This window comes from Orycteropus afer, unplaced genomic scaffold (assembly GCF_000298275.1).
Source record: "Orycteropus afer afer isolate SDZICR_OR568_19922 unplaced genomic scaffold, OryAfe1.0 scaffold00889, whole genome shotgun sequence".
NCBI lineage: Eukaryota > Metazoa > Chordata > Mammalia > Tubulidentata > Orycteropodidae > Orycteropus > Orycteropus afer.
In genome coordinates this window covers 35,102-57,867 of record NW_006922476.1, presented here as the reverse complement: position 1 = coordinate 57,867, position 22,766 = coordinate 35,102, and the positions used below count along the sequence as shown (strand labels likewise).

Below are 22,766 nucleotides of genomic sequence, written 5' to 3'. Positions count from 1 at the left end.
GAAATGGGGACAGTTTCACCAGGGAAAGGAAGTATCAAATGAAACCGAAAATCACATTCCTAAGAAGTTATTCCAGCATTTCTGTTTCATCGCTGGGAGATTGTAATTTATTCCATGGAACTATGTTTCAGGTCAAACTTAAGCAAGAATTTGTTTAAAATTTTTAAGGTATTTACTTGGCCATTTCCAAGAAGTAATTTTAAATATCTCAGTGCTCTCATATACCCTGAACCACAAAGTTCACTCCATCTAGAACTGTAAATCAGACCCTGAATTTTGAGGGGAGGTTAATTTTGTGGTGTTTGGGGACCTTGACTAGCTTTCACTGCCCAGGACCCTCAGGCTAGTCACAGTGATGCCAGCCTCAGGGCTGCACCTAGGGTTGTGTCACAGCTTCCCGCTTCCCTATGTTTTTTTCCACCAAGTAACCAGCAACTAGGGTGGGAGCCTGTCACATGGAAAAGTGTCCACACTCTTGACCACCTTTTTAAGCATGCCAGAGATCTTTTTTAAAAAATTTTACTCCCAAACATTATAAAAAAGTGATTTTAGGGGTCTCACCTATTTAGTTTAGGACTAGAATATTCTACTTCATTACCATGATTTTCCTCCTGCCAAGGAGTTCCCATTGTTACTTGCCTATTGTGCAGTTTCTTCATATCTGCCTAAATCAATGTTTAATCCTCAAATCTCAGTTGTGTTTCTTTAGACATACCCACACTATTTCCTGAACCATCCTTACCTAATCTCATCTGCTATACACTCAACATGTGGATTTTTTCAGTTCTCTTTATTGCAGGTCAGTTTTCTGATTTTATTTTATAAAACCCTGGACACAGCACTCTGAAAGAGAGCTGTGATGGATTTAGAAACATGAGTCAGTTCCCAATTCCAAAAAAGGAAGTTAGGAAGGGTGATTATGTGAGTTTGCTACCAATAGTCCCTCCACAGGAAGTTAAATTCTCCTGTCTCTCACCCCAGACATTGGTCATCTCTGTCCTCCTTTAAAATAGATCTACTTCCAATACTTACTTCTGAAAGAAAAAAAAAAAAAAAAGGCACAAAATCATTCTATTCCCCAAAGGGCACCTTCTCCAAAGACGACCATGGTATTCTATAACAAAGCAACATGGCTTCAAGAAAAAGAATCTACGTAACTACCAGGTACTAGAAAAGGGGTATAAATAAAACCAAACACCTACAGAATACAGTTTTCGGATGTGACGTTAGCCTTTTATAATAGCTGGTCAGTCCAAACAGGAAGATGAACACTTGGGCAAAACAAAGTGAGAGGATAATAAATTAGAGCTTAAATCCCATCCTCAACTGTTCCTCTCTCTACGTTGAACTAGCTTCTAATGGAGAATTGTGGATTGTGCAAATAACAGCTGGGCACTGGGAGGCTGAGAATCTGATGAGGCTCAGACATTTTGATGGCTGCACCACAGCCAGGCAAACCATTTCTGTAGACAGATTTGAAGTCAGAAATGTGCAACAAACTGGTATCTCTGGTTTCTTGCCTGGACTCATAAACACTGCTAGGCTGGCTCCTAAGGGCTCACCCAGCCCAGGATCACATCTCCTAGTGTCTATTCCATGGCCTGACTCTCTTTCAATAAACAGTTGCCTCAAAATCCCTGAAACACAAGAGGACCGCCTTCTGCTCTGTCATGTCTGACATTTCTTTCTCGTACTCCCATCAATGTGCTAGGGGGCCCAATTAAGACCAAGTTAGTGCTCCTGAGGCAAAGCCCCTCTGGCTTCTGAGAAGGTGATGGTCAGCTCCCAGACTATGGGCACCCCTGGAACTCAGGAGTGATGCTCACAGACAGAAAGAGCACTGGGGCTTCCAATTACCCTCCTCAGCAGGGAGGCTCAGCCCCTTTCCTTGCTTTTCACCTGCAGAACTAGACCCAAAACAAAGGGGAGTGGAATTTATTATCCATAAGTATCAGTTGCATATGGTCTCCTTTTTAGCTAGCAGTTATTTTGTGAGTTTCTCCTCTTGGTGGTGCTTTATGGAGACTGTGCCTCTAAATATAATTAGGCCCCTTGGAGCAGGCTGGAAGCAGCAAAGATGCACTAATGCATCAAGTCCAGGCCTTCTAATGAACCCCATTACTCAGAAGACAGACTGGCCATGTGGTGGGAGTCACCAGCAGGCACTTGGCTTTGCAGAGCTCCCTGCGACCTGTCTGCATCTGTATCCCGCTCCCAGAGTGGGCTGTGCAGTACCCACTTCCCTACAAAGTGCAACATGTCAGCAAAAACAAACAGAATTACCAGTGTTTTTTACAGATTGCATTAAATTTACCTTTATCCTTTCCCTCCACTTCACCCTCCCCCACCCCAAAGAAACTACCACAAGAGTTTCACAAACTAATCTGCTTGTTTTTGTGAAACACTTATAAAGTAACTATGGTTGTCTCCTTACATAATGATATGATACCACGCTTTCTTCATCTGATCAAATTCCTAAAAAACAGTTAATAGTTTGCATAGGTACACATGATTTTGTGCAAATCATACTAAAATAAGGCTATCTTCAGTGTTTAGGTAATGATATGCTGATTAAAGAAAGCTCTCAAGCAAGAAGAAAATTTCCCTGCATTCCATAGTCTCTCCAAAATGATATCTCACTTCCCAGGCAGCTAGTGGCTTTGCCTGCACCATAAGGCAACATGTATCGGATAGTAAACGTCCCGGAAGGAAAAGTCATGTGACCTGTGCTTGTGTGATGAAGGCAAGAGGGGCTGGGCTGCCCATCCTTAGTCATCCCTTTTATAAAATGGAAGCTAAATACAGAAGCAGCAGGAGCTGTGCATTCTTCAGGTGCTGCTGAAGAGCCAGTCTTGGACACAGGGCACTTCGAGAAACCACCAGATCCCGATACTCACTCGGTACCATCTGAGCTGCAAGAGGAGCGATGATGGGGACTGGAGAAGAACCAAAAAAATGTAAGGAAGCAAGCAAGCCTGCCCAAGAGCGGTCAGCTTACAAGACCTACATTCCACATAACATAAGGTAGAAAGACCCGGCTAGACAGAGAGGAGAGACGAAGAAAATGTCTCCCTTAAATCAAGTATTGTCAGGAAATATCAAAGTAGAAATTTTTGTAAGCAGCTTTTCATTTAACATTCAGTCAAAACATTAAAACCTTATAAAACAAGAACCTCTATTTGGGGAAGAAAAAAAAAAAACCCTAACAACAGGAGTCCTCAAAGTCACCCAGGATCTTGTAGCACAGGATGGAGTGCTCCTGGGCCAAGGCTGCCAGCTCCTTCAGAAACTCCGGGAAGAGGGCAGCGGCAAGCATGGTGTTCCTCACTGGCAGGGGCAGGTCTGGGGGTGCCCCAGCCACCTTGGCTCTGTTGGTCAGGAAAGGTTGAAGCACCCTTGGGGGGCCGTCCAAAAGGTTCCTGCCAGTTCCTGTCCAGGAAGCGTCCTGAATGAGATCTGAAACCAGAAACAAGGGCTGTCATTGTGGCCCTTCATAGCTCTTCTTTTCCCTGCCAATCAATGAAAAGTGGGGGTGGGGGAGTTCCTAGTGCTGGGTTCAGTTCCCTTCCCGGCTCTCTGCAGCTTATGCTCTGGCCCTTAGCGCTTCCTTGTGTCCCCCTTCACTCTCCTGGTCAGGGCTTCCAGCTTTTAAAGAGAAGAAATAACAGAAGCCTTTTTTAAAGGGTGGGGTGCAGGAGAGGAGTTCCTGGTCATGGGCTCAGACTGAGTTCTGAAGCCCATACATCTTGGTCCACACATTTACCTCAGCAGGTAACTGTGACATAAGAGTTTCATCCAAATGCTATATAAGGAGCTCCATGTAGAAACCACAGCAAGAATGTAGATTTATCAAGAACTCTCCATGGCCAGGATGTGGGGAGGGGAATGCAATCAGAAAGGCATCTTCTGCCACCGGCATTAACTGACTAAGGACAGAGCCCACCGGGAAGGCTATTTAGGGATGCCCAGTGGCTCCACCTCATGCTTGGTAAAATGGAGGGTCAACGAAGAAGGGGAAGGCCCTCACCAAGATGGATTGACACAGTGGCTGCAATGGCAGGCCCAGGTATAGCAAGGACTGTGAAGCTGGCACAAGACCATGCAGTGTTTCATTCTATTGTACCTAGGGTTGCTATAAGTCAGAGCGGACTCGATGCCATCTAACAACAACAGTGGTTCCACCTGCTCTCCAAGCTCCCGGTATTAGGGTGACCATTCTACCTTTTTGCTGGTTAAACCCCATTACATGGCATAGGTACAGGAGGAGGCTAGATTAAACGAGCCACTCCCAGCTCTCTGCGGCTCATGCCGTGGCCCCTAGTACTTCCTGGTTGACCCCCTTCTCTCTCCTTCTGGTTAGGGCTTCTAGTTCTTAAGGAGAAAAAGTTTTAAAAAGCCTTTTTTAAAAAAAAAAAAGAAAATTAGGTTTGTCCCAAAGTCTTTGAATGATGGAAATAATGGAGAGGAACTGAGGTGCTGGTAAGATCAGACTGAGAACTCCCCATGACCACGGCTCTAGTGACAGCAGATGGCTTGATGCCTACATTAAGGAGGATTTCCAGGAGTTTTGATCTCAGTTTAAATAACATAGGTCTACAATGATATGAGCCCATACTTTAACATATTCAAGTGATTTGCATTTTCATATCAAATCAATGTCACCAATTAAAACAGTTCACTGACTTTTTAATTCCTGAACATCTCCAGCCTTCATATATTTGTAGGAATTATTTATGCCTTCTTCTGCCCCATACCCAAACAGTCTCATTAAACCAATCAAACCTCACTGCTGTCAGTCGATTCTGACTCTTATCAACCCTGTAGGATGGGGTAGAACTGCCCCATAGTGTTTCCAAGGCTGTAAATCTTTATGAAAGCAGACTGCCACATCTTTCTCCTGCAACAGTCTCATTATTTCTTATAAATCATTATATTTAAGTTCTTCATTATTTTGGCTGCTTTTTGGAATTCAGATCCATTTTTCAACACTCTTCTCAGAGTGGGAAGCCTTAACTACAGTACTAAAAATTCTTGACATTTATAGTACTTTCCACATTGCACTACCATAGTCTTTAGTGTTAAAAATAAATAAATAAAAAATCTTCCATTTTACTGCTTTAAATATCCTACTAAATTAAAGCCATAAAGAACTGGAAAAGTTGAGGATCTGTGTGCTGCTACCTTTCAGCAAAACCCCACAACATGCCCAGACAATGGAGTGAGGAAAATGGTGTTACTGTCACTGAGGTACACTGTCAACATTGGAAACACCCTGCCTCCCCTACCCCCACACTAGCCCTAAGGCACTGTAGCTCTTCAAGAAAGGGCCCAGCACAGCTCACAAGGAAGGTGATTTGGATGCCAGTGAGCAGTGCTTTAGCGCTCAGCTGCTAACCCAAAGGTCAGTGGTTCAAACCAATTTTCTCCAAGGGAGAAAGATGAGGCAGACTGCTCAGGTAAAGAGTATGGCCTAGGAAACCCTATGGAGCATTTGTATACTTTCCTATAGTGTTGGTATGAGTTGGAATCTACTGTACAGCAATGGATTTGGTTTTCTTTTGGTTTGGGGAGTGAGATTCTCCTGGGCACTAGTTCCAGACTAGGACTTTGTCTCATGCACTTTGGTCATGTTGTCAGAAGGGAGCAGTCGCTGGAGAAGGATATCATGTTTGGTAAAGTCAGCAAAAAGGGGGAAGACCCTCAATGAGATGGATTGACTCCGTGGCCATAACGATGGGCTCCAGCATCACAAGGACTGAGGGTGTTGTAGGACTGGGCAGTGTTTTGTTCTATTGCATTTAGGGTTGCTATGAGTCGTAGCTGACTGGATAGCACCTGAAAACTAACGAGACTTTGAGCTTTTGGAGGTCTGAGCCCCTATCAGATAATGTGTCCTTCACACTCTTTAACTCAGTCCCTATTGATAGCAGGAGATAATAAATATCTGTTGAATGAATGAGTGATGGAACCAATCACATAAGGTCTTTCCTACTCCTGATCCTCGCTGCATTGGAATTGGCTCATCTTCATCATTTCTCATCTTCACCTTTCTCTTTCAAATTCACTCCTCCACTCCACCCCCAAAAAGGGTTTTTTTAGTGGCTCATTTATCCAGTTTGAATCCAAGAATCAAAATCGTCTCCAGTAAGGCAGGAGACACCCAGTAAGGAAGACCAAGGGCTTGCACAGCTAATCCTAAAGAGGTTCCATCAGCGACAGATACCTCTGCAGTGTTGTATTTTCACTGTGTCACTCCAGATTTAAAGGCAAGGAGACTTGCAAGTTATGGTTCCTACTGGGAACTTGCAACGTTCTTAGTTTCCTTCTTTTCAAAATGGGGATAATACCTGCTGACTTCCCTTCCAGTGTTAGAAATCAGTGAAAGTGCTGAGTATGAGTAAATACAAGGAACCCTTACTCCATGATTTGCAAGGTATTTGAGGGAAAAACTAAAAGCCTGACAAGTGGCTGAACCTCAGAGACCAATCATTTCAAGAAAGATAATGTGGCAGCGGCAGAAGAAGTCCTCTGCTCTGGGGGGCAGTCACACTGCCGCTTGCTTCTGTTTGATGTGTTAGTGAGAAGACTTGTTCTTTACAGGGACTGCCAGGAGGTGGAGGGAAGGTAGGGGCTGCACAGCGGAACAGCTCAGACTACAGGTGCCTCAGTTATATCCTCATAAAAGGGTTCAACAAGCACATGCAAGCACCTGAAGAAAAAGGCAGGGAGGACAGGAAATATAAATAAATGTCAGAATGAGGAGTGGTTTTCTGAAATGCTGCCCTGTGTATGAAAAACTGCAACAGAGAGTTTTCAAGGCTAATAGTGGGAAGATTTCAGAAGTTAGGGCAGAGATCCATTACAGGCTCATCACCTTGTCAGCAGTGTCAGGTAAAGGGCATAGCACACGGACAATGGAAACCAAGTATGTGGTCCATTAGCATGATTCTTAATCACAAAATGGCTGGGTGTCCAGTGAGAACTCGGGCTTCCTGACTTAATTCATTTACAGCACTCACATCATCCTCAATGTATCAGAAGTTGGTTTTGTACAAGCGGACAGGAACCTTTCTCTTTCTACAATTGTAAAGATTTTTTAAGTTGGAGGGAGGGTGTCACTTTGCTAATCTGAGAGACGTTAGAAACTTAAGCTGAGAAACTCAATTAAAAGGAAAGTCTTCCATCCCAAGAGAAGCTTCCCACAAGTCAAAATCTCCTGAGTGTCGCAGACCTTAAAACCATCGATGGTAGATGACTATATCGACAACACTGTGAGTTGGGAAAAAGTTCCCTGGGCACATCTCTGGCAACCATGCCTATCAGTCTGAAGCCAGGGCAAAGCACAAGGTTTGAACAACCCCACCTGTCCCATTCCACTCCCACTCTCCCTGGACGTGCTGGTTAAGGCTCAGTGCACAGTGTTGGCAGTGTGCGTGTGTGCGCATGTGCGTGTGTGTGCTCATCTCTATGAATTAGGCAGGGCTGTCTCACTCACTTAGGCTTCAAGATCCTGCCTTACTACCCTCGGCCTCCAGCTCCATTTTCCTCATCTGATAATGAGGCAAAAAGAACCTCTTTCTTGCCCATTTCACAGTGTTATTTGAAAGTTGATTACCTGGGAAATCATCTCAAAAACTATAAAATGCAAATGAAGACAAAGCCTTCAAATACAACAAAAGGTCTCCTGTATGTCATCATTAGGTGCTATCGAGTTCATGGCAGCTCATAGTGATCTTAGAGTGATGAAATGTTGCCTCATCCTGTGCTGTCCTCACAATTATTGTTATGTTTGAGCCCTTCCTTACAGCCACTGTGTCAATCTACCTTCTGTATAGCAGACTAAAAAAAATATCCGTTTTTTCTTTTTTTTTGGCTGGACACACAGCCATTTTTCTTTGCAGTTCTTCCCACCAAGAGGTAGGCTTTGTCCGCCATTCTTGAGTCTGGGCTGGCCCTGTGACTTGCTTTGGCCAACAAAACACAGCAGAGCTGACCTATGTGAGGCCCAAGCCTGAGCCTCAGAAGATTTTGTATGCCTCTGCTCTCACTCTGAAACCTACAGCTGTGATACTGACAAACCTGAGCTAACCACTGGATGATGAGAAGCACATACATCTATCATTCCCATCACCCCAGCCAACAGCCACAGACATGCGTGAGGCCATCCTAGACATCCAGCCATCTGCTGACAGTAGATACACAAGGATGTCCGGTCAACATCAGCTGAGTCTGGTCCAGATCAGCAGAACTACCCAGCTAACTATACAGACTCAGAAGCAATCACAAATGGCTTTGTTTTAAGCTGCTGGGCTTTTGCATAGTATGTTATATAAAAAAGCTAACTGATGCGACTTCTCTCATAGGGTGGGTTATAACATCACACTCCCTGTTTTGGTTACCTAGTGCCACTCTGACAGGACTATACCACAAACAGAATGGCTTTAACAAACAGGAATCTACTCTCTTACAGTTTGGAGGCTTTAAGTCTGAGTTCAAAGTGCCAGGCTCTAGGGCTGGGTGAAAGCCCCTCAGCTTGGGTTTCAGCTCTGCCTCCTGCTCTTGGCCCACTGAAGCTGGAGGCTGCTGAGACTGACAAGTAAAAAGGCACAGTCCTGATGTTACCAAACCACACAGCACGCCATTAACTCAAGTTCACTAAAAGTCCCAAGGTTGGCAGAGCATGGCAGGCTGCTGAACAATGACAAGACTACATAGCAGGGTTCAAGTGTGCTATAGGCTAGAGACCATTCCCAAAGCTGTTTCTTATATACAGGAAGCAGACCACATCCTTAAGGCAGCTATTCAGCTGCTCCCAGTAGATTCCACTAAGAGTTGATTACCAGTCTCATCATGGGGAATACTATATCCATCTGCCCAGCCACTCTACCAGGCCAAGCCAAGTTGACACACAACCTTAACTACCACACTCCCTGTTCAGGAGGAATGAAGCTAACAGTCTGACTACCTACATGGTTAAGAGAAGCCAGTTATAGTCTGCCTTTCCACCAAGTAGGGACTTCTTTCTTCCCATGAATAACCTTGCCTGCTGAAGCCTAATTTATTAAGCATCATTTACCAGTGGCATCAGGCCCACCTTTCTTTCAAAATCTGACTGTAGTGCCCTAAAGATGCATCACAGCCAGAGTTCTATTTAAAAGTCAAAAGATCTGAGACCCAGCAATGCAAAGTGACCAAGACCACACAGCTACACAGAGGCAGGATCAAGCCTTCAGAGTTCTGGGTAGTTTTCAGCTTATTTGAAACATTAGAAAATTGCCCTGAGTCACATGTCTGTAGACTACTCCCAACCTTGTTTCTGAGCAAGTGACCTGAGCCCAGGACAGAGAGGCTCTGTCTCTCCACTGTTCACCTGCCACAAGAAGCCCTACTTGTCTGTGTGAGAATTATTCAGAATCACAGCAATATAGGGCATTTTGTAGTTTGTGCTCACCAAGGCCTGAGTCACACCTCAAAAGACAAGTGGTTGGTCATTGAATCTATTTAACTCAAGCTTTACTGAGGCAGAGGTCTGAGCTCCCAGGCCTGGTTGACTGGCAGGCCCACTCCCAGCTTTCCCCTCAGCACTCATACCCCACTTTCCCTACCTGTTCTGCCAGAGCCCCATCTCACCATCTTCTCTAAAGCTGAGTATAGGCATTCTCAGGAATTTTAGGCTGAGCATAAACTTTACTTCTTCTAGTCCAACCGAGCAGATTTTACCTCCTAGAGCCCTAAAGCACATTTATTTTTGGCCTGAGAACCTCTGAAAACACAATAAAGAGAATGGATGTTCCCCTCAGGGTCAGGATGGCCAATAGAAGACTTGGGTGTACACATGATGCCTCTTTCTAGCTGAGTTATTTACTTCTAGCCTGACAATAACCCACACATCAGCCCCTTCCTTGAACTACTCTAAGGAAAATAAATGCCCTCTAGATACTTCAGGGTGGAAACAGATGAGGTGTGGGCAGGTTCTCCAGATCTCTCCCCAGATTTAAGAACAGTAATAGTAGGCCCCTTCCTGTTGGGTAAAAATGAAAATATCTTTAGATGCTTCCAGAGGCCAGGAACCAGTGAAACGTTTGTGAATGCATACAGGACGCCCAAACCAGAGAGCTGAGGCAATAGAGGAGCAGCCATTTAAGGACAGACACAGTGGGACAATATCAGTTACCTTTGGTTAGTGACTCAGACGTCATATCACTCATGTCCACTCGGAAGAGCAGGTATTGCTGGGCTTGTATAAGGAGTCCTGGGAAATCTCTCTCCATAGAAGCAAACTGCTCAATTTTGTTTTTCACAGATGCAAGGACCTGTCAAAAACAACATTAATGATATTAATGCTTCACAACGGGAATTCCACCCACAGTTATCAATATATCTTTCAGGTGTAGCCTGTATGGGGCATGGGGAAGACACCACACACTATTAGAATATTAGGCATTTGCTCATTTTTAACAGCCTGGGTGTTCTTGGTAGATAGCCCTGAAACACTGAACTAAAAGGAAGCTTTGCAGTTTGTCTAGAATAATCAGCACAACCAGCTCAATAGGACACAGAGTAGGAAATGAAATGAATTAGAAAAGAGGAATTAAAAAAGAAATTACAAGAGGAAGGAAGAAAGGGACCCAGCATATTAGCACCCATGAAGTCAACAGGTTGGATGTGAGCCCAGCTAACTAACGTACCTGATAGAGAGAGCGTACACTTGGCTGGAAGACCATATTGGTGTTGAGCAGAAAAGAACGCAGGAGTGGCTGGGGGTAGCTGGCTAGCTGAGTGATGATCCCAATAAGTAGCAAATTAACATGTAAAGAGTTCTCCAGCATGTTCTCCAGTTTTGACAGGACCACACTGATGAATGGACCTGCAGAAGGAACACAAAGATTGAGGGCTGGCTGGGCACGTGGGGACATTTTTCCTCAACAACTAAGGAGCCATTGGAGCCACAGCCTCCAAACTACTGCAGGCCACGAGGTCCAAACCTAGGCACTACTGCCTCAAAACAAAAACAAAGAACCACACCCACAAAAAGAAAGCAGAAAGATTCAGTGCAAGCTATTATTTTGATTCCATGAAAGTTTTAATACTCTGAAAATCATCAGACTGAAAAGAATCAGACCATAAATAATTTAATGTTTAAAATTAAAATATACCTCTCCATACTCTTTCTGCATATCTAGGGGCTGCCAATGCTGAAAAACATGACACCTATCATCTCATGATTAATGTGTGTTGTAAGGTTGCATATAAACATTAACCAAAAAAAAAAAAAAAAAACCTTATTGCTGTTGAGTTGATCCCAACTCTTAGTGATCTGTAGGGCAGAATAGAACTAAAACATAGGGTTCCTAAGGCTATAATCTTTCCCAAAACAAACTACTACATCTTTCTCCACAGACAAAATAGTGGGTTTGAACTGCTGACCTTTTGGTTAGCAGCCAAATACTCACCCGCTGTATTCTCCTTATACAAACCAGGACTCCTTATACAAACATTAGCAGCCATCAAAACAAACTTTTGGTGACATTAAAGATTGCCAAACACCTACAAACGACGTTTACCCATGACCAACATTGTGAATACAAACCGTCCATCCCAAACAAGAACTCTGAGAAAGATTCTGCTTGATCAAGTGTCACAATGGGCAAGAACGTGGAGAAAGATAAGGTGTGGAGTGAAGCCCTAGGCTATTAGCTTTAAGCCCTGGATAATTCAGTAACCACACTTCAAATCTAAGATTAGAATGAAGGGACTCAATTTTGGGAGCTGTAGTTTGGCATCTCATTGATTCTTTAAAAAGAAAATCCACACAACTATAAAAGCAGTTCATTAAAAAAAAAAAAAAAAAAAAAGTTTGGCAAAAAAGCTTCTAATGTAGGTTGCTAAAAAATTAATATGCTTCATGTTTAAGTTCACTGAAAGCAGAGGATATCAAGAAAAATGATCTAGCATTAAAAAAAGTTACTTGTAGATGTTTTAGATTTTTTCAATAAAAGTGTTCCATTAAGCAAAAACTCAGTGAGAATTTTGTATTTCCCCCAGTGGAGCTATTGGTGACGCCACTAAACTATGACATATTTATAACAAAAAGCTCACAACCTCTGATGAATAAACATGCCTTATAAAGACTTCACCAACATTAATATGAGTTTAACAAAAGGATACTTCATCACAAGGTATTTCTCTCAGAAGCCCTGGCAGTGTAAGAGAATAGAACCCTTTGCAAGAAAACAGAAGCTATCAGTAATAAATGGAAACATTAAACCTAAACCTTTTACCAACACAGGCAAGAAACAGAGATTGACAGTTCAATCTCCAGAGCAGTCTCTAGGGCAATCTCTGTTGTTGTTGTTACATGCTGTCGAGTCGGACCCGACTCATAGCGACCCCTTGGGTTTCCGAGGTGATATCACTGCGAAAGTAGATTGCCCAACCTTCCTTCCGAGGAGTGGCTGGTGGGTTTGAACCGCCACCCTTCTGGCAGTCTCTAGGGCAGTTCAAACCCACCAGCCACTCTTCGGAAGGAAGACTGAGCAATCTACTTTTGTAGAGATACTGCCTTGAAAACCCAAGGAGGGGGTCGCTATGAGTCGGATCAGACTCGATGGCAGTGAGTTTGGTTTTTATTTTTAGGAATACAGAAGATGCCCCTAATGGTCTCAATACACAGGAAAGGCACCATGCCCTCAATGCAGAGTCTTCATGTGGTTATGCCCAACTTCCCCATCCTTGGGGTGGATAGATCGCAGAGCTCCTTGGTCACTTTCCATGACGCAGGAGGTAAATAAACTCTTCAACTAGACAGCCCTTGAAAAAGTGAACAAAACGGGGAGAGTGCCAAACACATTCACAAATTTCAGACTAAGACTAGAAGCCCAATTTGAAAGCAACTAATGATTTTCCCATCAAGCACTCTAGAAATGCCACTGCTAACTCTTCTTCAGCATTACAACATAATTCTGGCCTTTCAGGTGGCTCTACAGGGACAAGGTTGCTTCCTCTCGCCTGCCTCAACCCCAGATTCAGCTCTTCTCCATCTCCTCTGACTCCAAGCAGTTCCTAAATCTGCATCTATTTCTTTCCAGAGCGAGCAGAGCTAGGTGAATCAAGACATATTTAGGTAGGTAGAGTCTTCTGTAAAACATATGTCCCAAATGTGATCTCCCAACTGTCCTTCCACTGCCCTAGACTGTACTTGGCCTCACCAATAAAGTCACCAGGAGGGACCATCTCCAGTCCATCACCATCATAATAAAGAAGGAAAAAAAAAAAAAAAAAAAAAAAAGCTTGAACCCAGCACCCTTTGGAGAGTAGAACTGCATCACATTTTCTCTCTTGAATGACAGAGTAATAGGCCAAGGTCAGCAGACTGTCATTATAATCCACTAATAACATTAATTACAACTTCCTAGGCATGTGCAATAAAAATATATATTAAAACTTTTCAAATCCCTGTTTTATTCTTAGTTTGTTTCTACCACTTAAAAAAAAAAAAACAACAAAAAAAAAACAACCCACTGCCATCGAGTCGGATCCGATTCATAGCAACCCCTCCTTGGGTTTCCAAGGCGGTATCACTACGGAAGTAGATTGCCCAACCTTCCCTCTGAGGAGTGGCTGGTGGGTTTGAACCGCCAGCCTTCTGGTTAGCAGTCAAATGCCTTAGGCACTACATCACCAGAGCTCCCTTCTACCACTTAAAGAATAAATAAACAAACAAACAACAACAACAAAAATACCTGCTTAATAAAAAGCAATTGCTAGGGGAAACTGGCAAGCAGCTAAAAATCAGAAAACTCAGCTATAATTTGGAATGCCACAGGTATGTATGGGAGGTGGAGGGTGTATTTTTTTTTTCCCTTCTCCAAGGGGGACAGATAAACTACCCACCCATGTTGTTGTTGTTGTTGTTATGTGCTGTTGAGCTGGCGCCGACTCATAGCAACCCCTCCTTGGGTTTCTGAGGCAGTATCACTACAGAAGTAGATTGTCCAACCTTCCTTAGGATTATCTCTACCACTCCTCCCTGTCATTCACTCTTCTCCCCTTAAGTACCCCTATCAACTGCCTCAGTCCACCTGCTTCCTCCTCCTAATTCCAAGGATAGGGCCTCCATCCATCCTGGGCCTTAGCTCTGCTCATTCTACCTTGGAAACACCTCTGAGTGCAGACCTTCATCTTCACCTCACCTGGCAGCACCACACTGGGCCAGAGTCTTTCTATTTTAATTGAGATTAAAAAATTTTTTTTCCAATCAGTACAAAGGTATCCAATTAAAACACAAGCCTTCTCCCCAGAGACAACAGATTCTAGTGTAGTATTCCAGAAATGTTAAGTACTTAGTATGTAACAGGTAGTAGTCTTCTTTGTATCAACTCACTTAATACTAGTGACCAGTATGTTTATTACTCATCCCCATTGAAAGATAAGGCAGAATGCTAAATGAACAGAGCAGTAAATGATAGAGTCAGAATTTTAATTCAGACATCCTGTCTCTAGTGCTCATACTCTCTCAGACAATACATTATGTGTCTCCAGGTGTGTGTGTGTGTGTGTGTGTGTGTGTGTGTGTTTTAAATAAAAACATTCTCTACACACTGTTCTGCACCTTGCCTTTACACTTAACAATCTATCCTGGAAGCTACCCCATATCATATCATATCATCATATCATACACAGAGTTGCCTCATTCTTCTCAGAATATTCAATTGTTATGTGTGTTGCTTAAATAAACTAGTCTCCTACCAGTGGGCATTTGGATTGTTTCGTCTTTTCTATTATAAACAACACTGCAAAGGACATTCTTACATATACGTCTTGGCACAAATATTCTAAGGAAATGTTCCTAGAAGCAGCATTATTGGATCAAAGCACTGGTGCATTTTGAATTTTGGTAAGCCTGCAAGAGTCTCTGACTTGATTTCCCTGGCACCAACTTTCCTCACTACCACCAAGTGTAACTCTTTCAAACACAGATCCAGTCACATCACTTCCCCAACTTTAATACTTTACTGCCAAAGGCATAAAGACCCTATTCCTCAGCTTGGCCCAAAGGCCCCCCAAAAGCTGGCATCAACCAAGTTTTCTGGCCTCTTTTCTCCACCTCTCTGCCCGCATGATCCATGTTCTACACATTCGGGGGGGGGGGGGGCACAGTTGCCATTGAGTGGATTCTGACTCCTGATGACCCCTGTGTGTTAGAGGACTGTGCTCCACTGGGTTTCCAATGGCTAATTGTTTGGAAGCAGATCTCCAGGCCTTTCTTCTGAGATGCCTGTGGGTAGACTTGAACCTCCAACCTTTTGGTGAGCAGCTGAGCATGTTAACTGTTTACACCACCCAGGGACTCCACTCTATCTACACATTCTCTTCCCAAAATACCCCAAGCACTGTCAGGCTCCTTTGTCTGCCCACTTGTTGTTTCTGCTGCCTAGACTTCCATTCTGGTCCACTTTTACCTGGGAATTTCTACTCATTGTTCATGCCCCAGCACTGTGAAGCCTTTCCCACCCCTCCCACCCTCACTGGGATCCTGTAGGACTTTGTATACAACATCTCTTCCTAAGGGAGTCTAGTTCCTTGTTGATGTCTCTTCTGAAAGACTGTGAATTCCAGATCTGGTGGTGTAGTGCCTAAAGCATTTGACTGCTAACCAGAAGGCTGGCGGTTCAAATCCAAAAGCCACTCCTCGAAAGGAGATATGGGCAATCTACCTCCATAGAGATACCACCTCGGAAACCCAAGCAAGGGTCACTATAAATTGACTTGACTCAACAGCAGTGAGAGTTTGAGTACCTAGTATAAACCAAACCAAACCCTATAGAACTCACAGCAACACTAAAACACAGAACAGAACTGCCCAAAGGGTTTGAATATGAAACCCATTGCTAATGAGTTGATTCTGACTCTTAGCAACCCTACAGTACAGAGTAGAACTAACTGTCCATAGGGTTTCCAAGGTTGTAATGTTTACAGAAACAGAATACCACCTCCTTCTCCCACAGCGCAGCTGGTGGGTTCGAATCACCAACCTTCTAATTAGCAGCTGAGTGCTTAACCATTGTGCCCACATAGCTCCTTAGTACCTAATATGAAACCCATTGCCAACAAATTGATTCTGACTCTTAGAAACCCTACAGGACAGAGTAGAACTGCCTAGAGGGTTTCCAAGGCTATATTCTTTACCAGAGGACAGCCACATCTTCCTACCATGGAGCTGGTAGGTTCAAACTACTGACATTTTGGTTAATAGCTGAGCACTTAATCACTTCACTACCAGGGTTCCCTGTACCTAGTATAAAACCAAAACTGAACTCACTGCCATCGAGTTCATTCCAACTCCATTGGGTTTCCAAGACTGTAAATCTTTACAGAAGCAGACTGCCTCATTTTTCTTCAGCAGAGCAGCTGGTGGGTTCAAATCACTGACCTTTTGGTTAGCAGCCAAGTATCTTAACCACCACACCACCAGAGCTCCTTGTATCTAGTATGTTGTTGTTGTTGTTATGTGCCGTCGAGTCGGCCCCGACTCATAGCGACCCCTCCTTGGGTTTCCGAGGCAGTATCACTACGGAAGTAGGATTGCCCAACCTTTCTTCCGAGGAGTGGCTGGTGGGTTTGAACCGCCAGCCGTCTGGTTAGCAGGCAAGTATCTTAGCCACTATGCTACCAGAGTTCCTGTATCTAGTATAGCATCTGCCAAATACTAAGTTATTAATAAAAGACTACCAAATGGACCATGTGAACATTAGCCTACATGACCCTGAGACCAAAAGAACTAGATGGTACCTGGCTACCAATGTCAACCACTCAGAGAAGGATCAAAATAGGAGATACTGGATAGAGTGGGAGAATAACGTGGAACAAAACTCAAAATCATAAAAAAAAGAGACCAGTCTTGCTGGTCTGATGGAGACTGGTGAAATACCTGAGGCTATGGCTCCTAGTCACCCTTTGGGCCTGGTATTGAACTCAATCCTGGGGCTTCCAGTCAGATAATGGATAGGCCTTTAAGGTGAACATTTACACGAGGTAGGTGCACTCCTTAGAACAATCACCTATGGGAGATCCGAAGGGCAGCATTTGCACAGGGAGATACCTCACAGGGCAGGAATGTATAGAAAAGGCATAAGAAGGAACTGGGAAGAGAGCTGTCACATTGTAGGGACTACAATCAATGTCATGAAATAAAATGTGTATGCACTGTGGAAGGGAAATGAATTTGCTTTGTAAACTTTCACCCAAATCACACACACACAAAAAAGGCATGTTTGGTTAAAAAGAGAGAAAGACAGAGAGAGAGATCGCCAAATGCATGAATAAGTAAAAAATAAGACAGATAAACTGAATACTCTGATTTTACTGGGAAACAAAGTCATCCCTCTTTGGAGTCCTGGAAAGCAGGACTCCTGAGGAGAAAGGAAGTTCAGCCTATTAGAGATATTTAGAAGTTTGGAATCTACAAAGCTCCTATACATGGAAACAGAAAAGATGTCTCCTAAAGCTGGGTACATGTTTCAAAGGAGGAAAAAGGCAAGGTTTTATGTAAAATGATGCATATGTATCAAAGAATCACATTATGTTTAATATTACATGCAAAATATTATTATTTAATAAAGTGCTGTCTTAGCTTCCCCCCTCCACCCCAAGGTATGCTTCATTTCCTCAATTTACATATTTCTCAGGGATGACTCTCCTTCATGGGGAAAAAAAAAACTCAGTGCCATTGAGTCAGGTCCTACTCATAGCAACCCCTCCTTGAGTTTTCAAGGTAGTATCACTATGGAAGTAGAGTGCCCAACCTTCCTTCTGAAGAATGGCTGGTAGGTTTGAACTGCCAACCTTCTGGTTAGCAGTCAAATGCCTTAGGCACTATGCCACCAATGGTATTCTAAAAAACAGTCTTCATCAGGCATGGGTTGTCCTGCTGTCCTACCAAAACACCACAGGACAAAGCTTAGCATTTCCTGCTGGGTGAGAGTGAATGGGGCAGCCCTTGAGCAAAACTGCAAGTTTCTAGGTTACTCTTAGAGGCCCTGAGTGGTACAAGGTTGGAGGTACAAATCCACCCAGAGGCTCCTCAGAAGAAAGGTGATTTGCTTCTGAAAAATCATTCCTTGAAAACCCTATGGAGTGCAATTCTACTCTGACACACACATGGAGCTGCCCTGAGTCAGAATGAGCTCAACGAGAACTGGTGATGGGCTAGGTTACCCCAGCCCTGGACTAGTGCACAACTCTCCTCCCATCAGCCAGGGTCCTCCTCCCCCGACTCCCTTAGCCCTTTGTTTTATCAACTGGGAAAAGTAACATTATATAATCCCTTTTACTTCTGATCGACTGATTGAATGTTAATTAAAAGTCATTCACACTGAAATGTGATCTCAATTAGAACCTCAAGCCCTTTAATTGTGGAATTAAAAGACTTCTCCCTGTTTAAATAAATTTCCAGGCATCAGTAAACACATGAATAAATATTGGGGGAGGAGGTTGAAAGAGCTCCTTGTCACATTAGGCCTCCTTGGCTAGACCAGAAGGTAATCTGAGTTAATCTATTCTGGATGGTAGAAGGTGATGGGAGCATGGTCCTTTCCCACAGTGCCTGTGAAAACAATCACAATGACCTCCACAGTCTGTCATTAGATCCTCACACGAGCAAACAGAGGGTCAGAGAGGCCTATGCTATGTGGTTAATGAGCGCTGGAGGCAGGACCTCCCACAGGCCTGACTCCAAGCCATTGTCTGTCCCTTTGTGTCACTAGCTTCTTCCAGGACCTATCCTTGCTACCTGAATACCATTCAGGGATCCCATGCCCACCTTCCCTGATAATAATGAACCCTCTGCACCAAGACTGGCAGATTCAGATGTTATAGGTTAATCCTTAATGATATTTTCTATCATAAATTCTTCACCCCAACCTATTTATCTGGTATCTTATGCTATTTTTTTGCCTCTTATTTGATGTCCACCCATTGCTGGGGGACACTGGAACACACTCATGTTTTAGTAGAGTTATGAGTTTATGCAATTCCACTCTGTTTTTGAATAAAGATTTTGTGACTATCTGAAATGAGCTCTCAGGAAAAGGCGCAACTCTCCCCATTGCACTGCTAGTGTAGGTACACAGCTACATTCATTCAATAAGTATTTACTAAGCACCTATTATGTGCTCTGTTTACTGTTCAGGTACTGAGGATAGAAGAGACAATAAAACAACATCTTTGCCCTCATGGAAGAAGCGCTGGTGGTACAGTGTCTAAGGCATATGAGTGCTAACCATAAGATTGATGGTTCAAACCCACCAGCCACTCTGTGGATGCAAGATAGAGCAATCTACTTCCATAAAGATTTACCACCTGGGAAAACCAATGGGGGCCGCTGTGAGTTGATTCATAGGAATTGACTCAATGGCAGTGAGTTTATTTGCCCTCATGGAGCATGCACTCTAGAAAGGCATTATTTTTAAAAAAATAAGTGCTAGAGAGAAAACAATAATTACACTAAAGGAAATGAGACTATTAAATAATAAGACTGGATTTCCATGGCTTAATCAGTCCAATTAATCACAGACAGACCAAATGAAGTTCCTAAACAGTAAAAATTTAGCTCCTAATTTGCTGAAAAAACAAGATAATCACTACAAGAATGACAAAATAAAATGAAACTAAAATTAAACCACTTCTCTGCTCTTTACAAAAATATTTTTCCTTCTATTAATTGACAATGCTCTTTCCTTCCACTTACCTTACTTTCCCATTCCAATACACACAGATACTTTCAAAAGCAGAAATCACAAAGCAACTTAAGATGGTCACCTGTGAATGGGGTGCTCTGAGTCCTCACTTGGTGGTGACTGGCAAAGGCAGTCTCATCTCTGGCCCCAAATGGGGAAGGCAGGGCCTCTACAGCAGGAGTTTCTGCTATGAAAGAGTCAAAGTCATCCTCATCCTCTTCTAGTTCCTTCTTCCCCTCCTCCTCTTCATCTTTCTTTTCTTCTTGGCTCCCTTCCTCCTTCCTCTCTCCTTCCTTTGTGAGAAGCAAAGGATCAGAGTTGGGGGAATTCTGTTTAATCAAGCTCTCCGAGCCAGAATCCAGCTCTTTAATGATCTGGTCATACTGGGCAATGAAATCTTCACTCTCTGGGTTGGGCTCTGCCTCAGAGACAAGGGGTGTTAAGGCAAAGTTTGACTCTGGGGCTGCTACTTTAGGCTCATTCTCTTGTGTCAGTTCTTTGGACACAGTTTGAAACAAGTCTAAGTTGTCCCTGTTATGTTCTTCCCTTGAATCTGTTTCTGGCTGGAGACGGGGAAGGGGGCCATTACTTATGGGGGCACTCTGATCCTTAGTCTGGGCTTCAGCTGGTGCCCTTCCAGTCTCTTCCTCTGCATTTCTGGTGTCCTCACAGTCCTTCTCAGCACACAACCTGTACACCATCACGTCATCCTGGAAGTCTGACTCTTCGATGTAGGACCCTTTGAAGAGCAGAATAGCATTTTTCTTCATCTCTTGGATGTGTTTGGGGGGATCGATGGGTGCTGGGGGGCCTGAGTTCTCCATAGCCTTGCAAGGTTCGGGGGAGTTCACGTCAGCCCCTGAGGAGATTCCAGTGTCATAACTGTCATCCCACTCCAGCTCTGTCTGGCCCTTCTCTTTTCTTGGAGCCAGCTGAGATGCTCTCTTACTGGGAAATGGATGCTGGAACCTCAACACAGGGTAGGCTGAGTTTCTACTGCCTTCCTCTGAGAGGCTTTGGAGAAAAGTCTCAGGGTCAGGGGACTCTCCGTCATAGAGAGCAGACCAAACGCAGCAGTCCCTCATGCAGCGGAGGATATTGGTATGGGCCTCCCAGAGGTACTGCAGGTAGCTGATGTCCAAGGCTTTCCCATACTCCACAATGCAGGCTGATGGAGAGAACACCTCAGGGAGTGGCTGATCCATGGGCCCTGCAGTAGAAAGCAGGAACAAGTTAGAACAAGTTCCTTTCTGACATTTAAGAAAAGTGTGGGGACAGATGGAGTGAGCAGGATATGTCTCACTCAGCTTCTAAGACTGTCTGACCAGCTACCTGACCTTCAACAATGTTTGATTAAATAATTTCTGAAATGAAAAATGGTTAGTTTTTTTTTTTTGAAAGAAAAGATAGGAACAGAAACTCTAACAGACGACAAGAGTCCCTGAGTCATACAAATGGTTTATGTGTTTGACTGCTAACTAAGGGCTGGCAGTTAAAGTCCACCCAGAAGCACCTCGGAAGAAAGGCCTGGAAATCTACTTCTAAAACATCAACATTGGAAACAATGTGGAGCACAGTGTTGCTCTGACACACATGGGCTTGCCAAAAGTTGGCATGGCAACTAGTGATAACAGAGGATGAAAAACAAAAGCAATATGGTCAGTTAGATCCTGGCTACAGCCAACATGAACTGTTACTGGGTATCAATCATAGAAGTAAGAGCTAAGAATGGCAACCTCTCAGGTTGTTGAGAGAGTTAAAATGTGTAATATTCCTAATATGCCATGGTACCTGCCATGGAATAGGTAATGATTAAAAAGTTCTTTAGTTTACTTTAAGATAGAAGGCCTGTAATTCATGAATTTGAGGTACTCTGTTGGGAGCCAAGTTTTCTCTACAAAAAACTCTGGGTTTTTAGTAAAGATTATTAACTCATTCTGCCTACTTGGGAACTATGGGGATGTTGATGAGTATAAAATGGTCTCTTACAGTAAAGTCATATTCAGTACCAAAATAGTCCTTTTAACCTAAGAATATTCCCTGTGTTACCAGTTATCTCTGACTGCCTTTGATATGAAAGTTCTTAACATCATCGATGAAATAACTATGAAAAACATCCGCATTTAAGTTTACATTTTCCCTAAAAGAAAGAATTTAGACAAGGAATAATATATACTCTGTTGTTAGCTGCCATCGAGTTGACCCTGACTCAAGGTGTGTCAAAATTGTGCTCCATCAGATTTTCAAGGCCATAACTTTTCAGAAGCAGTTCACCAAAAAACAAAACAAACTCACTGCCAACAAGTTGATTCTTATTCATAGTGACCCCCATTGGGTTTCCAAAGTTGTAAATCTTTACAGAAGCAGACCGCTTCATCTTTCTTCCATGGAGCTGCCGGTGAGTTTGAACTTCTGATCTTTCTGGTTAATAGCCAAATGCCTTAACCACTACATCACCAAGCAGATCATGAGAAAACCAAAACCAAACTCATGGCCATAGAGTCGGACCCAACTCATAGCGGCCCCTCCTTGGATTTCCGAGGCAGTATTACTATGGAAGTAGATTGCCTGATCTTCCTTCCGAGGAGTGGCTGGTGGGTTTGAACTGCCAGCCTTCTGGTTAGCAGTCCAATGCCTTAGGCACTGTGCTACCAGAGCTCCTACAGCCTGTCTGTATACTCTGTTGTTGTTGTGCACATCAAGTTGATTCGTTGTGCACATCAAGTCGGTTCTGACTCACAGGACAGATGATTACTGCCCTATAGGGTTTCCTAGGTTGTAACCTTTATGGGAGCAGAACACCAGATCTTTTCTCCCGTGGAGTAGTAACTGGTGGGTTCAAACTGGTTAGCAGCCAAGCACTTAACCACTGTACCACCAGAGTTCCATGGCTACCTACTCTTAAAAAAAAAAAAAAACTATCTCTTAAATACCTACTGTGTGGGAGTTCCAGCAAGATGGCGGACTAGGCAGAAGGATTGCACAGACCCTCTTCAACAAAGAAAAGGGAAACCAATTAACACAGACACA

At 43.5% G+C, this 22,766-nt stretch overlaps 1 protein-coding gene across 1 annotated transcript; it reads right to left on the bottom strand.

Moving 5' to 3' along the window:
- Positions 1 to 3,202: 3,202 nt before the first annotated feature.
- Positions 3,203 to 20,986, bottom strand: LOC103212238 (FHF complex subunit HOOK interacting protein 1A-like; the record flags this gene model as incomplete). Its single annotated transcript, XM_007958240.1, has 4 exons — positions 3,203 to 3,456; positions 10,175 to 10,313; positions 10,689 to 10,867; positions 19,819 to 20,986. Coding segments are annotated over 4 exons (1,740 nt in total), but the record flags the coding sequence as incomplete, so codon positions are not given.
- Between the last annotated feature and the right edge of the window lie 1,780 nt (positions 20,987 to 22,766).